Source organism: Aspergillus aculeatus (assembly GCF_001890905.1).
Source record: "Aspergillus aculeatus ATCC 16872 unplaced genomic scaffold ASPACscaffold_8, whole genome shotgun sequence".
Classification (NCBI taxonomy): Eukaryota; Fungi; Ascomycota; class Eurotiomycetes; order Eurotiales; family Aspergillaceae; genus Aspergillus; species Aspergillus aculeatus.
This window is the reverse complement of record NW_017962983.1, coordinates 1,310,334-1,324,277: the sequence shown is the minus strand read 5'-3', so window position 1 is coordinate 1,324,277 and position 13,944 is coordinate 1,310,334. Positions and strand designations below refer to the sequence as shown.

The 13,944-nt window shown below is 53.4% G+C and overlaps 5 protein-coding genes across 5 annotated transcripts; 3 read left to right on the top strand and 2 right to left on the bottom strand.

The window, feature by feature from the left end:
• The first annotated feature begins 292 nt into the window (after positions 1-292).
• ASPACDRAFT_119902 (uncharacterized protein) lies at positions 293-2,284 on the top strand. Its single transcript, XM_020196293.1, has one exon. It carries the CDS (start codon positions 719-721, stop codon positions 2,246-2,248), a length of 1,530 nt encoding a protein of 509 aa, XP_020056316.1. The 5' UTR covers positions 293-718; the 3' UTR covers positions 2,249-2,284.
• A 12-nt stretch (positions 2,285-2,296) lies between these two features.
• On the bottom strand, positions 2,297-4,578 carry ASPACDRAFT_78890 (pantothenate kinase). Its single transcript, XM_020205286.1, has 5 exons — positions 4,371-4,578; positions 4,216-4,268; positions 3,763-4,045; positions 3,170-3,680; positions 2,297-3,108 (listed from the first exon to the last, which is right to left on the bottom strand). Exons 1-5 carry the CDS (start codon positions 4,516-4,518, stop codon positions 2,793-2,795), a joined length of 1,311 nt encoding a protein of 436 aa, XP_020056315.1. The 5' UTR covers positions 4,519-4,578; the 3' UTR covers positions 2,297-2,792.
• A 2,017-nt stretch (positions 4,579-6,595) lies between these two features.
• Positions 6,596-8,765, top strand: ASPACDRAFT_52496 (DEAD/DEAH box helicase; the record flags this gene model as incomplete). Its single annotated transcript, XM_020202626.1, has 9 exons — positions 6,596-6,927; positions 6,980-7,037; positions 7,092-7,227; positions 7,276-7,636; positions 7,688-7,767; positions 7,822-7,973; positions 8,022-8,215; positions 8,269-8,417; positions 8,467-8,765. 9 exons carry the CDS (start codon positions 6,596-6,598, stop codon positions 8,763-8,765), a joined length of 1,761 nt encoding a protein of 586 aa, XP_020056314.1.
• A 675-nt stretch (positions 8,766-9,440) lies between these two features.
• ASPACDRAFT_1856544 (polysaccharide deacetylase family protein) lies at positions 9,441-10,959 on the top strand (the record flags this gene model as incomplete). The annotated part of the gene is made up of 3 exons (XM_020197490.1): positions 9,441-10,348; positions 10,463-10,548; positions 10,625-10,959. 3 exons carry the CDS (start codon positions 9,441-9,443, stop codon positions 10,957-10,959), a joined length of 1,329 nt encoding a protein of 442 aa, XP_020056313.1.
• Positions 10,960-11,533: 574 nt separating this feature from the next.
• Positions 11,534-12,891, bottom strand: ASPACDRAFT_52495 (glycosyltransferase family 31 protein; the record flags this gene model as incomplete). The annotated part of the gene is made up of 2 exons (XM_020202625.1): positions 11,534-11,851; positions 11,923-12,891. 2 exons carry the CDS (start codon positions 12,889-12,891, stop codon positions 11,534-11,536), a joined length of 1,287 nt encoding a protein of 428 aa, XP_020056312.1.
• Between the last annotated feature and the right edge of the window lie 1,053 nt (positions 12,892-13,944).

Genomic DNA, 13,944 nt, shown 5'->3' with positions numbered 1-13,944 from the left:
CGCCACCGATAAGTCAAAGTCTGGTTTGCGAACTTTGGATGTGCTATACAAGCCTAGGTGCTTGTTGAGTGCACTTTGTTGATCTATACTACAAGTGTCAAAGCAATGCTCTTGTGGACATAGTGTGGAAGCCTAGCGCACCTCTTCCTGTCAAATCACTCGCTACACTGTGACCTACGTTAGGAGTATAGGGGTATAGACGAGGATCCGATTGTGTCATTACCAAAATACTCGTTCACTGTCTTCGACCACCTAATAAATATCTAGTCACATGCTAAATCTACATTGGTATCTCCCAACATATCGCAGGTGGTTCCTCCGCGGGGTTGCCCATTAAGATAAGAATCCAATGAAAAGCAAACGCAAATCGCGCTACAGTACAGGTACATGTCACCTAACGCGTGATCGCGCACTCTTTGTTTGACCAGTCGATGCCCATCCAATCCCCACGAAGGCGTTTTCTCCTACTCTCTCACAATTTTCTGTGCCTGTGAAAATAAGAAATCAATCCACCCACCGAGGCATCATCGAAGCCAGCTTTGTGATTCGATTCCTTTTACTCGAGTACTGTAACTACCAGCGGTGAACAAACAAATATGTCGAGCTCCGAGTGGTCAGCGGCAGTTCCACCTCATTTTTGATTCGCCTTCTCCTTTTTATGAGGAGGTACTTTTTTGTAGCTTTGGAAGGGAAATCAAAGTCAAGCTAACCGAGTTTCATGTGCTCCCAAATCTCCAGGAGGTCGACCGTTCTCTACCCCAACATTCTCAACTCCCGATCCAACTCCTACGAGGTCGAGGAGTCCGATGCGAAAGGGCCGGCTACCCTCAACGAGCAGCACAGCCGCCGATCTGCCTCGTCAACGCCGCTGTCATCCTACGACTCGGGGCCCGACATCCCGTTCCACGCTGCTACTACATCTACTCCTACCGTCACTCGTCATAGCCATAGCCCCGTGACGGCAGCACCTAACAACAAACCCACCGCGGACCCCCCCAACTACGACAACACCGACACCGACACCGACACCGACACCGACATCCCAAACCCGTTCTCCATCAGCTCCAAGCCCATTAAGGGCCCCCCGATCCCGTTCCCCCGATACCTGCAAGCGGAGATCGCCAAATGGCACGAAGCCACCCGGGGCCAGCGGCGGAAGAAGCGCCCGCCGTTCTCCTACCGGGGCGAAGGGGTGATCCGGGAGTACAAGGTCTTCGACCGCACCGGCCAAGAGCTGCAGCTCTGCCAGTATCCCCTGAAGAGTCCGCGGACCAACGTGCTGGTGGCGTATGAGGCGACGGCGGCGGCGGGGGCAGGCCCCCCGCGGACGGGTTCAGATTCCGAGTCATCTGCAGCGTCCGCATCCGCACCACCAGGAGGGAAGATCGTGGTCTGCAGCCTGCCCCACTCGAGCCCGTTCGGCACGTTTCTGAGACAATGGACGCCCGCCGAGCAAGATCCCCCGCCGCCGTCGTGCGCGGTGCGCGTCTGGCGGATGAAGCCCGGGCAGGAGATCGTCTACAACCCGGCCGCGTGGGAGTTCATCGATGGCTGGAGGGAGAGGGGGCGGCAGCAAGAAGGAAGAGCTATGGCCCCAGCTGATGTTCGCCAACGGCCGCAGGAGAGGAGAGTTAGTGAATGGGCCGTGCCTGCCAGGTCGGCGAGATCGAAGTCTGCGCAGCAGCAGCAGCAGCAGCAGCAACAACAACAAAAAGTGGTCGCGAACACAACTCGTGTGGCCAGTATCTCCTCAGACAGAGATTCCTCCCCTCTGTCCGAGGTGGGGGACGACACGGACGAGGAGTTATCCTCGGTGAGTGAGCCTATCCAGCAGACCAGAAGAGTTCCGAAGAGACAACAACAACCTGTCCCAACGTCGTCGTCATCGCCACCAGTCCCGAAACGGCGCAAGACGAATCATGCGGACCCACTGTCCTTGCGCAAAGTGACCGGCGGCCTGGTGTTTGTGCTGTGCTCGGAGGACAAGCCCAAACGGTTCGTCATTGTGGCCACATGCAACACGGTGGATGATCTCTTCGCGCAGGCCCTCGACTTCTTTCGCCTACACTACAAGCTCACGGAGCTCAAGTATCTGTGTTGCGAGACGGAGGCGCACGGCGAGGTGTGGCTTCCGCGGGGTGGTCATGATGAGTTTGATTATATGGTCTGGGTGGCCTTGGACAGCTTAAAAGGGAAGGACAATGTTCCAGCTGTGGAGATCAAGGTCAGACCGGTTATTATACCTTGATTCCGGGTGGGTGGGAGGGGGAGAAAGGAGAATAGCACGGCTCTTGCTGGCGCCTTCTTGAACATATCTTTGTCACACCCGTACGGATGCTTGAGAATAGACCGGTCCATCCGGGATCTACCCGGTTCCCAATGTACGCTTGTATCTATGTAGTGGTACAGGACAACTGGCCGACTCCGAGGGACATGACCGAGAGGGAAAAACCGCCCGAAAAGGGTTAATAATTCTTGACATGCAGTGGATGCCTGGCAAGAAGATCCATAAAAAAAGTGCACAACAGTCTAACAACATGCGATCAGCAAGCACAATCTGAGTCTAATGCCTTGTTCCATGATTTGATTTGGAGGAGGTCATCGAACATTGCAGGGTGGTCGGGAAATTATACGGAGCATTATGATATAAAAACAGTATAAAATGCAGTAGTAAATGTGTGTCATAACAATCGACGGGTATCAAAACGCTCAAAATGAGGAGGTGAGGGGGGAAGGGGCCGGACACATCTTTGTCCAGCATGCATGCTGTTTATCCGGAAGGGTCATCCTATTCAGGATGCGTTCGGTTGACTAGTAGCTTGGTGCTTGGCTTCCAAGGCCGCCTTAAGCTCCTGCAGGGACGCCTCGTCGATGCTGTTCCTGCGTCCCCAATTGGCAGGCTGTCTCCGCAGGAACGCGCCCACGGAGCCGATGTAGCCCTCATGACGCAAGAAGTACGCTTGCTTCTCGCCCTTGGACCAGAACTTGATGGCGTACGAGAGCGTGTTCATGGTCTGTCGGTGTCCGCGGATGAAGGAGCCGCCGAAGTAGATGTGCTTGACCTGGTGCTTCTCGGACTGCAGGTAGGCGATCTGGCCGATGTTGTTACTGTGACCTGTTAGACTAGTTTCCTTTTGCTACAAACTGAGTGTTCAGGATCACGACCCACCTGATGGCATAGAGTAAACTCCTGCTCATATCCTCGGGCTTGAACTTGGGATCGCCATTCGTCGATTCAAGCTCCCTCTCCTCGGGAGACGACTCTGCTCCGTCTGTTGTTTGCTGCCCTGCTTGATTCTTGAGGCGGAACACCTTGCCGAAGGTGCTCGCAATGGCCGTGTTCTTGAGTCCGATCTTGCTGTAGTCCATGCCGTAAATATCCCCCACCAGCATGTCCACCCCGCTGTTGTCACCCCGATCCGCCATGGCGAGCATATCGTCGAAAGTGCGGGCCCCCGTCAGCAGCGACATGAGACCCCAGAAGGTCCCACCCCCCAAATGTGTACCCCCTACACGTTGGAACTGCTTGGGGCCGGATACTTTGATCATGGACACGCCGGAGCCGATGTTGACTAAGAGGTACGGGTAAACATCCGGTCGGGCCTCGGCAAATTGCATGGGTTCGGTTTCGCTGTAGGTGAACACCTCGTTGGGGATCTCCGTGATAAAAAAGTCCAGGCCTGTTGGTAAACAAGTGCGAGTCAGACATGCGTTCTCGTCCCAGCATACTTACTAACGAGAGGGTAATATGGACTTGCGTACCAGTAATGAGACATTCCATCTCATCCTCCCGAATGATGTCGACATTGAGGGACTCCTTGAGCTTATCATAGTACAGGTAGGCCCCGCCTCCCGTCGCCATGACACATAGCTCCGCTCCCGACGAGCCCTTCAGCTTCTCGTGTTCAGCCTTCAATTCTTTGATGAAGTCGATGCAGAGGTCGATGCGGGAGGTTTCGAAGTTGATGAAGTTGAGTCGCCCGCCATTGTCGGCAGAGTCGATCTCCCGAGTGAAGTAAACGAGCTTTGCCAACGAGCCGCCGATCTAAAAATCATATGGCTCGAGTCAGTTTTCTGATTAAAGTGGTGGTGGTGCCGGTGCTGGTGCTAGTGCGATGGACGTTGAGGATTGCGGGGAGCTTGCTGCGATTGTGTGCGGGGAACCGCGGAGTGTCCGGATGGAAAAGTGTCAGGTCGGGGAGCAAGTTAACTCACATCAACAGCTACATGACTAATTTCCTTGTGGTTCGGAAGCCGAATGTCATGACCTGAGCCAGAAATATAAGCAAAAGTGAATTTCGTTGGGTTAACCGGTGGGACGTGCCGGCACGAAACAAAAAAGGCGTGCTTCTCGCGGGGGGTTTGCTCACCTTCATAAGAAACCCCGTCGGTCCTCACCGGACTTTTGGACCTCGGATCATCGTCCACGATGAAAGCACCCTTCACATTGATCTTGACGGTCCCCGGATTGGCCAGTTCCAGCCGAGCGCTCGCCCGATTAGAAGTAGAAGTGGCCATGACGACTCAATGGCATGGAGCAAGTATCAAGGGATTGAGGAGAATCGGAGCGATGACAAAGAAAGGGGAGGGGTGGGTTTGGGTGAGTTAAATCCAAAATCCGAAAAGTAGTTGAGGGTCGCTGAGGAAGCTCAGTCGGTCTCGGGGAAATGGGATTATTGGCCCGTGATACAGAGTACAGCGTATATTTGAGATTCCTTCTGCCCGCTTGGAGGTCGGTCGTTCGAACCCACTCCACTTTACGGGTTGCGGGCTGGGCGCGGACGGAGTCTCCGACCTTTTCTTTCCAATTGTTCCGTGCCGCGCCACTGTCCTGCAAGGGGATCCAGCTCGATCTGCTCGGATATGGGCTATCCTCACATCATCTGCTCGTAGTCTTAGAGCCTCATGGCTATATTGCTGGTCAAAACAGGGTGAGTGCACCGGTCGAAATATGCTTGTCTCATGTAAGTTGACGAGTTGTATTCGCCCCTGAGATGACGTCGGGAAATATCCTGATGCCTTAGGAACGAGGCAAGAGTTTTACTAAAGCTACTCGACCCGCAAGCATAGGAACGATTGCATAAATATCTCACATTGACCGCCCAGTGACTCTCCATTAGCTCTGGTAGAACTGGCTGACCAGATACATTGCAGGTTTGAGTCCTTATCTGGTCTCTGACTCAATGTCAGACCTTGACTTGGGGAAAGACAGGCCCACCGGTACGACACCGGTGAATGTCCATGATTGCATTGATCCGCGAGAACTGACATAGCTGCTTTAAATGAAGCAAATGATTCAGGGAAAGTTGACCCCGAGAACTGACATAACTGCAACTGAGCCAGTTCAAAATGGCGCTTTTCTGTATGCTTGCCGTCTGCCTTCAATATATTGTCATCCATGAGTTCACTCACAGATTTGCACATCTTTCACAATATGTGCAGCCGCTGCGCCAGGGCTTCGGGATGTTGGACCAGCACCCATCTGGGATGGAGATGACACCGAAGCAAGAGCCCACATCGCCATGCTGGCTATGGCTTTGTGATGGTAGACGAGGGTCATGAATGACAGCTGTGTCCAGGTCCGGCGGTTGTGCAAATCATACATCGAATAGTCGTTAGTGTTATTGCAGATCTATTCAGAGGAAATGCGAGAGTACGAGAGAGATGTAGTAGCTGAGGGGGCTTTGCTTGTGTTTGGTATGTAGAATGAGATAAAGCAAATAGAGAGATTTCTGGTACTTCAGGTAAGGGTATATGTTTGGAGTGAGAATGAGATTGCCTCAACCCGGCCTCAAGCTATCAGGTATGGTAAACGAGAGACAGACAGCAGCACTCGAGCATCTAGAATCGGTCAGATATACTGACTGGTAGGTAAAATGCATGTCTGTGACTCTCTGATGTCTGCATGATATAACTTTCTCCTTAGACAAATAAATCCTCGTCAGTTGTCTCAAGCGGAGGCCAAACGATATTTCCGCTTAGTTTGAGGAGCTTGACTGTGGCCATCAGATTTTCCGAGTACAAGTATCTCATCCTGCATGCCTGCAAGCGAGTATCGTTCTCAGTTTGATCTCATGTAGTCATATATCCTGTTCACTGCCATTACGATATGAACTTCCCGTAGGTGCTACATTCAAAAGGCTCGAGGTCCGGTTCTCATTGGCCTCACTCCGTCGAGGTTTCTTGTTGTGCAGTCCGTTTGCTCGACTGGGGGTGAGGTGTTGCTGAGGCCAGCCCACACCACCTCATCTTTCTCTTTCTCCCATCCTTTCACTGCTCATCTCCTCTCCCCTCCTCTCCGTCTTATGTCTTTTCTCCTTCCCCTTCCTCTCCATTCCCAGCTTTCATCTATCCCTGTAAGCAGTGCACTGCTCTTCCTCTCGTTCGTCTCCGCACCTGTCTCTCCTCGTCATCTGTTCATATCACGGGCCAACTACTCTGACTATCTCACGCGTCTCTGTCTAAAAAGGTATCGTTTGCTCTACAAAACAAACACTTGTTCATCGTCTTAACTACGAGTCACCTCTTAGGTTGGTGTCAAGAGTCTGTCACATAGGACGTCGTTGGATGCTAGTCCAGCCCTGGACGAGCAATCATGGCGGAATCTAATATGTCTTCGTTGGGCACCGCACTCGACAATGTGACAAACACTCACGACAACAAAGAGAATGACGCGTCTAACCTCGCCCGCGCAAAGGGGTGGGTGGCTCCAGAGAGCTATGACTATGACAAGTACACTGCTACTCCAGCTCCTGCTGAGCAACCCGCGGGCGACGCTGGTGACGGTCAGCTCCCCGAGTGGGCGGCAAATGCAGCCAAGTATGAATGGAAAGATGAGTATGGTGATGTAGGCCCGGAGATACCTGAGCTTGAGGAACAACTGTTCCGAAACGAATTCATCAACCGGGCTGGTCTCAAGATTGGAAAGTAGGTCAGCTGCAGTCTAAAATCTCACATCGCGGATCGCTAACTGGTGTAGTCTACAAAAGATTGAGGTCGTCGCCGAGAGTCGTGAAAGACCCAACCCTGTGAGAGACGTACGTTTGATCCTCTACCTTTTCTGAGTGTGATCATGACCCTGATCGCCATAGTTCGATGACGCTGGTCTGCATCCGATCATGCGCAAGAATATTGAGCTCTGTCGTTACGCACACCCAACACCCATTCAAGCGTATTCGATCCCAGCAGTTCTCACTGGACATGACCTGATTGCCATTGCCCAGACTGGTAAGCACTTCTGTCTTTCAGGTTGCAACAGCCATTTGACATGAATAGGATCTGGCAAAACTGCGGCTTTTCTCATTCCCGTCCTGTCCCAGCTGATGGGTAAGGCCAAGAAGCTCGCCGCTCCTCGTCCTAATGTGGCCGCTGGTTACAATCCTGCCACGGATGCTGTCCGGGCGGAGCCTTTGGTCCTCATTGTCGCTCCGACCCGTGAGCTTGCAACTCAGATCTTCGACGAGGCAAGACGCCTGTGCTATCGGTCTATGCTGCGTCCTTGTGTGGTCTATGGAGGTGCGCCATTCCGTGATCAGCGGGACGAGCTGCAGCGTGGCTGCGATATCCTCATTGCCACTCCCGGAAGGCTCCTTGACTTCATGGATAGGCCTCACATGCTTTCGCTTCATCGTGTCAAGTAAGTCGACTCCCGAGCAAATAAGATACGTAAAATTGATCGACACCACAGGTACACTATCATCGATGAAGCCGATGAGCTTCTCCAGTCTGATTGGGAGTCGGATTTCAACAAGATCATGTCGGGAGGAGGTATGCTGATATCGTTGTGTTCTCTTTACAGTGATCGACACTTACATGTGATAGATGTGAACGAGGATGCCGACCATCGTTACATGATGTTCTCTGCGACCTTCAACAAGGCTTGCCGTGAGCTGGCTCGCAAGTACCTCGCAGATGATCATGTTCGCATTCGCATCGGACGTCCTGGTAGCACTCACATCAACGTGCAGCAGAACGTAGGGCTCCCGAATAGCTGCTTCCTTCTGTTACTAATATGGCCGCAGATCATCTTTGCGGAGCGGCACATGAAGAAGCAGTGTCTTTATGACCTTCTGCTCTCCATGCCCCCTTCTCGAACCCTGGTGTTTGTTAACTCGAAGACTCAGGCCGACCTTTTAGATGATTACCTCTTCAATATGGGCCTACCAAGTACCTCTATCCATGCCGATCGTACTCAGCGTGAGCGTGAAGATGCTTTGTAGGTATCCCCCTTCCAAGAGATTGTGAAACCCTCATCTGACCGAGAGATAGGCGTGCTTTCCGGACGGCCAAGTGCCCCATCCTCGTGGCCACCGGTGTCTCGGCTCGCGGCCTTGATATCAAGAATGTCATGCATGTCGTCAACTTCGACCTGCCTCGTGCCCAACACGGAGGTATCACTGAGTACATCCATCGTATTGGTATGTTGGAAGGACCATTCCCATAGCGACTCACGCTAACGGTTGACAGGACGCACTGCTCGCATTGGGAATGAAGGCCTGGCTTCTTCATTCTACAACGAGGATGATCAGGAACTTGCACTTGACCTTGTCAACATCCTTCTTGAGAGCGGCCAGAAAATTCCTGACTTCCTTGAGTCCTACAAGCCTATGGACAACAAGATCGACTTCCAGGACGATACCGATGATGAGGAGAACGGTGACGGCAACGCTGGAGACGACGCCGGTGCAGCGTGGGGAGGTATTCAAGTGGATGACAACGATGCTGGCGACGTGCCCCAGGCATCAGTCACCGACTGGGGTTTCTAAGGCCGGAGCTCTGGCTTGTCTGTTGACTTCGGGAACCACACTGGCATTTCAGCTCATCATCCAGAGTTGATGAGGCATGGAGTGGGACCTTTTGTTGGCGGACTCAGCTCGTTGGTCCCAAGTTCCCTTTCTGTCCTCACTTGGTTCACGGTCTTCTGAGCCATACTTTTCCGGATTTTGTTTGAGGAGTTGATACTTCCGTGGCTTTGGGAATGATGCTGTAAAGCTTTCTCCTTGTTCCAGTCATGCCCCGGAGATCTAGCGGATGCTGTCTGATCGAGTTTTTCTGCCTTGACGGCGGATGATGTATTTCGGTGTTGCAGGATCTCCGGCCAACGACGACGCTTGTTGGATGGTAGATAGGGATGAGGGCTTGATCAATGGCGTCGTTTTCTCGTCTTCCAGGCAAAGTCACATGTGGAGGTTAGAGAAATGTCTATCACAATTGATATTTTCACTGTCACAATCTTTTCGATTCATAGGAATGCTCTTTCCCAAAGTAGACCGTGTAGCATACTACTACCTCGTAGCTCCTTCCAGCACAGAGCCAGCGTCAGTATCAGACCCCGAGGAGATCACTCTATCACGGCCATCAAGACAGCGCCGCATCGCCGCATTACAGCACTGCTAAACACATCCAATCGTGATTCTAACAAGCAATCCACGATGTCAACCATGGCCTCAAGCATGTCCATCACTCTCTCGCTCCTCTTCCTCCTTCTCATCATCAACGCCCTCATCACTCCCACCCAAGCAACACCGCCACAGCTGCCACCTCTCCCACCCTCCCCACCCTCAGCACCAACCCTCAACCTGACCACCACCACCACCACCTTCCACAACCCACAGGGCCCGCCCAACAGCATCCTAATCGACACCTTCCAGCACCAAGACATCAACGCCCTGGGCCACTGGCACGGCGCCCTCGAGGGACTTACCGTGCACCACGGCAACGGGTTCGTGCGGCTGTTCCCCTCGGACCCGGACCACAACTACCACACGCAGCTGTCGGCGTCGTCGTGCTACGACCTGCGGAGCTACCAGCCCACGCACGCGCTGCACGTCGTCTTCGGCGGGACGACCAAGTTCTCGATCTTCTTGAACCAGAACAACCCGGCGTGCGACTTCACGCGCAACCCGTTCCCGCAGACGTCGGACGTGGTCGAGGCGGCGCGCTACGCCCGGGGCAACGACATCTACATCCCGCTGGCCCACTTCCACATCGACCAGAGCCGAGCGGTGTCCGTCAGCTTCGGCGGCTTCTGGTCGCTCGAGAGTCTGACCCTGTACAAGGTGGAGATCGTCCCCGCCATCCCCGTCGGGTTCCCCGTCCCCCACCGCGTGAACAACGGCCGGCTGATGCTGACGTGCTCGCGGCCGGACTCCTTCGCCTTCGGCATCGACGACGGCCAGCCCCGCTTCGCGCAGGAGGTCATGCGCATCCTCGAGGAGGAGCGCGTGCTGGTCACCTTCTTCGTGGTCGGGCTGGGCCTGCGGGACCGCGAGACCAACTTCTCCAACGTCTATCGCGAGATGATCAAGCGCGGGCATCAGATTGCCCTGCATTCGGATACGCATCGGAAGTATGTCCCCTTGTTTCTTCTTGATTATCTACTATCGTGGGGAGACATGCCGCGGTTTTGTGCTTTTCTCCAAAACCACCAGAAGATATACGACTAACCAGCGGGTTGATACAGGATGGAAGGCCTAGGCTCAACCGCAGAGATCGACCGCGAGATCGTCGAAAACATCAAGGCTTTTCGCCAGATACTGGGAATCGAAAGTAATGTTTCGAAAATCTCCGGGCTTTGAGCAGAGGTTTAGAGCCGATTGGCTGACTGTTTACTTTTCAAACGCAGCTCATTACTTCCGTCCCCCGTTCGGCACCCTCGGCGCCCGCACCCGCCAACGCCTGGCGAACTACATCACCGACCCCCAGATCATCACCTGGAGCGTCGACATCGAGGACTGGCTGTGGGCTGACTCCAAGACCCCGGAGAAGCAGCGCGAGGCCTTCTTCCGGGACGTCAGGCACGGGGGCAATCTGGCCGTCATGCACTTTTTGAGTTCCACGACCGTCAGCTACTTCCGGGAGGTGATCCAGTTCGTCAAGAGTCAGAACAAGACCATCATGCGCATCGACCAGTGTCTGGAAGACCCGAGAAGTCCCCCGTTGAAGTTTCCTATCCATTAACTGGGTACCTGGGTTGGGATCCGTGACTTTTCTGTTATATGCTACGCTATGCTAGATTATGTTGATGTTCTGTTTGGAAGCGCGGATGGAAGTATAAACTTGTGGTTGCATGAGTTGGTATAAAGCATATTGTATACGATACAAAAAGCAAGCTTGGCCAAAGGAAAACGCTGAAGCGGACACAGTAACACAAAGAATGCAACAAGACATTTTGTTTCTCACACAGGAGAGAAAAATCAAGGAACTTCTTTTCTGGTGGTTTGTGCTCCCTCTGTAACCCAGACGCCTGGTGTGGATGCAAGCCAAAATCGAGAAACCCCCTTCCCCGAAACGCCATCAACCACAATGCATGCATAATCCCTCGCCAGAAGATTGGCAAGAACAGCACGATGTCCGGTAGGGAGAAACTGAAGTATAATCTAATCCGATATGAAAGAAAACGGACAGCACCAACCCGCAAAAAGGAAAATAGTTCATCAGCTTTGTGGGATCAATGACTCGGCCAGCGAATAGTTCTGACAAGTTTTTTGTGTGATTTTTGGGGGGCGGCAAGAAAGAGAGAGAGAGAAAAAGTCTATAAACCAAAGTCCGGCCGACCACACCGTGGCGCATGTTCTATCATCTTGTCGATCGTGTTAAGGACCCAGCCGGACCGAGCGTTGGGGTTGCGGACTCCCAGCCGGGGCGTTTCGCCGAGGAAGCAGACGCCGGCGCGGAGGACGAACTGGGCGCAGTTGGCCGCTTCGGCGCACACGGTCTGGCATTCGTGGAAGGTGGTGATGTCGGGGCGTTCTTGGTCGGAAAGGTTGTCCCAGCTGTCGCGGACGTTGGAGAGTTCGGGGTATATGAGTTCCTTGAAGACGTCGCGGTGGAGGAGGATATGTTTGTTTACCTGATGAATAGGCGGGATGTGTTAGATTTTGGGGATACAACAGGAGAAAAAGATAGGGTAGTAGCACGTACATCTTGCCATCTGCGACGCTCATACTCGTACAAATCTTGGATGTCGCGGGATGATAAGTGGTGGAACGCCACGGCGGGGAAACACCATGGCTTGCGATAGAAGCCCGTGGCGAACTCGTCGATCTCGCCGAGGTTGGAGTTCTGGAGCATGGGCCAGGAGTAGTGCAAGGGCACCCCGGCGTCCGCGAGAACTTTGCCTAGGACGCAATCGCCAGCCCAGTGCCAATCGGTGTATTCGTTCAACTCTACCGTCCGAGCGGCGTATTCTTTGGAAGCCAGCTGCATGGCCGGGTTGGAGACGAGGAAGCCTGATCCGCCGTGCGCGAAGATAACGTCCGCGATCTGGGTCTCGGTTCCGATATACTGCGGCTCGCTGGAGTCGAAATGTGCGAGCCATGCGAGAAGCGTTGGCCACGAAAAATATGTGTCCGCCTCCATGAAGACGTACCACTTCGCATCGTCTTTATAGGCCAGCGCCTGTTGGACCATAGGGAGAAACTTCCACTTATCAAGCTTCCAGCCCGGATTGTTGGGTTTGCCGATGTTGGAATTGGCCTCGTCAGCGAAGTCGGCGGACGCGAGACCAGCGCGGCCTTGTTCGCGAAGGCGGTTGTAAAGGTTAAAGTCCTCGACGGTATCCCGCACGGTCGTGTCCATTCCAACAAAGGCGTCATGAATCTTGACACCTTCGATTTCTTCCGCAAAGTCCGAGAATATGACGTAGTGGGGGACGCAACGGAGGGTGGTGTGGAAATGGACGGGAACTTTGTCGAGAGACTCGGTGACGCCGGTCTTCATCACGACGAGGACGTCCTCCATCCCCGGGAGGGGTGGGCATTCGGGAAGGGTGCGACGGGCCTCGTCATTTTGTTGAGGATGTAGCTCGGAGCGGAGGGTGTAGAAGTGGTAGAGGAGGATAAGTCCCAGGAGGGCGGAGAGGGCTGCGATGCGACGAGAGCGGCGGAACATCCTCGTAGCAGTGGTGGTTGACGTGAGGGGAAACGAGGGGGAAAGAGGAAGAGGAGGTTGGTTGGTGATTAGTCCAGTACGGAAGCCGACCTGCAGCGGAGTGGGACAAGTTGAACTGTGAGTGACAGACAAGAGGCAAGAAGAAGCGACTGAAACAGCAAGATTATGGACCGATCCTCCAGATTGATTGCAACACGTTGATCATTTTCTTCCTGTGTCTATCAATGCGGCTCGTGTCGACAAGTTCAATCGCTGACAGCTTTCCCCTCCTCGAGTGTTTATTTTCTGGGACTGTCGGACAACGGGGTCGGATTCCTGAGAGCACGGATAGGAACGCAGTCGCCTGGCGCTTAGAAGAAAAGAATGAGGATAGGGTTTGGAGCGGAGGGGGAGAATCTGTGGAGGAGCAGAGAGGAAGAAAAAGAAGAGAGGGGAGAAGGACAGAGTAGACAGGATACTAGATCACTAGATGATGAGAAAGAAATAGAAAGAAGAGAAGACAAGAGGTAGCAGCCAAGAAAGAGAAAACGGTTAACGAAGCTGTCTTTGGACGGGCGTGGGGATGGCGACGTAGGAAGGCACGTAGGCAAAGCGCAGATCGGCCCACAGTGTCTAGACGATCTGGAGTCCTAAACGGTGGTCCCTATTCAGTAAGTTCTTGGGTTTCTTACTCTCAGCCCACTGAGCCCAGCAATCGATGACGCGTTGGCCTAACCCCCCAGGGCCCGACTGGAGCCCCGACTGAGCCATGGTTTGAGGAGGAGCTGCAATCCTGAAACCGCCCCTGACAGGCCCGGCGGTTTGCTGTCTCAGCTTTCTTTGCGAGGCCAACACCAACCCGCCCCATGTCAACTCGTCAACTTTGACAAATTGATATTGAATTCATGATGAATAGAATAGATAACCTCTCATGGTAGATCCATGATTCAAGGCCATGAGCTAGAATTCACCTCGCCTTTGTCCCATTGAAATCAGGGGAAGGGAAAGGAGAAGCGAACAAACGAAAGGGGAAAGAAGAGAAGGGGAAGAAAAAGCCGTTGCGGGTTCAATGCG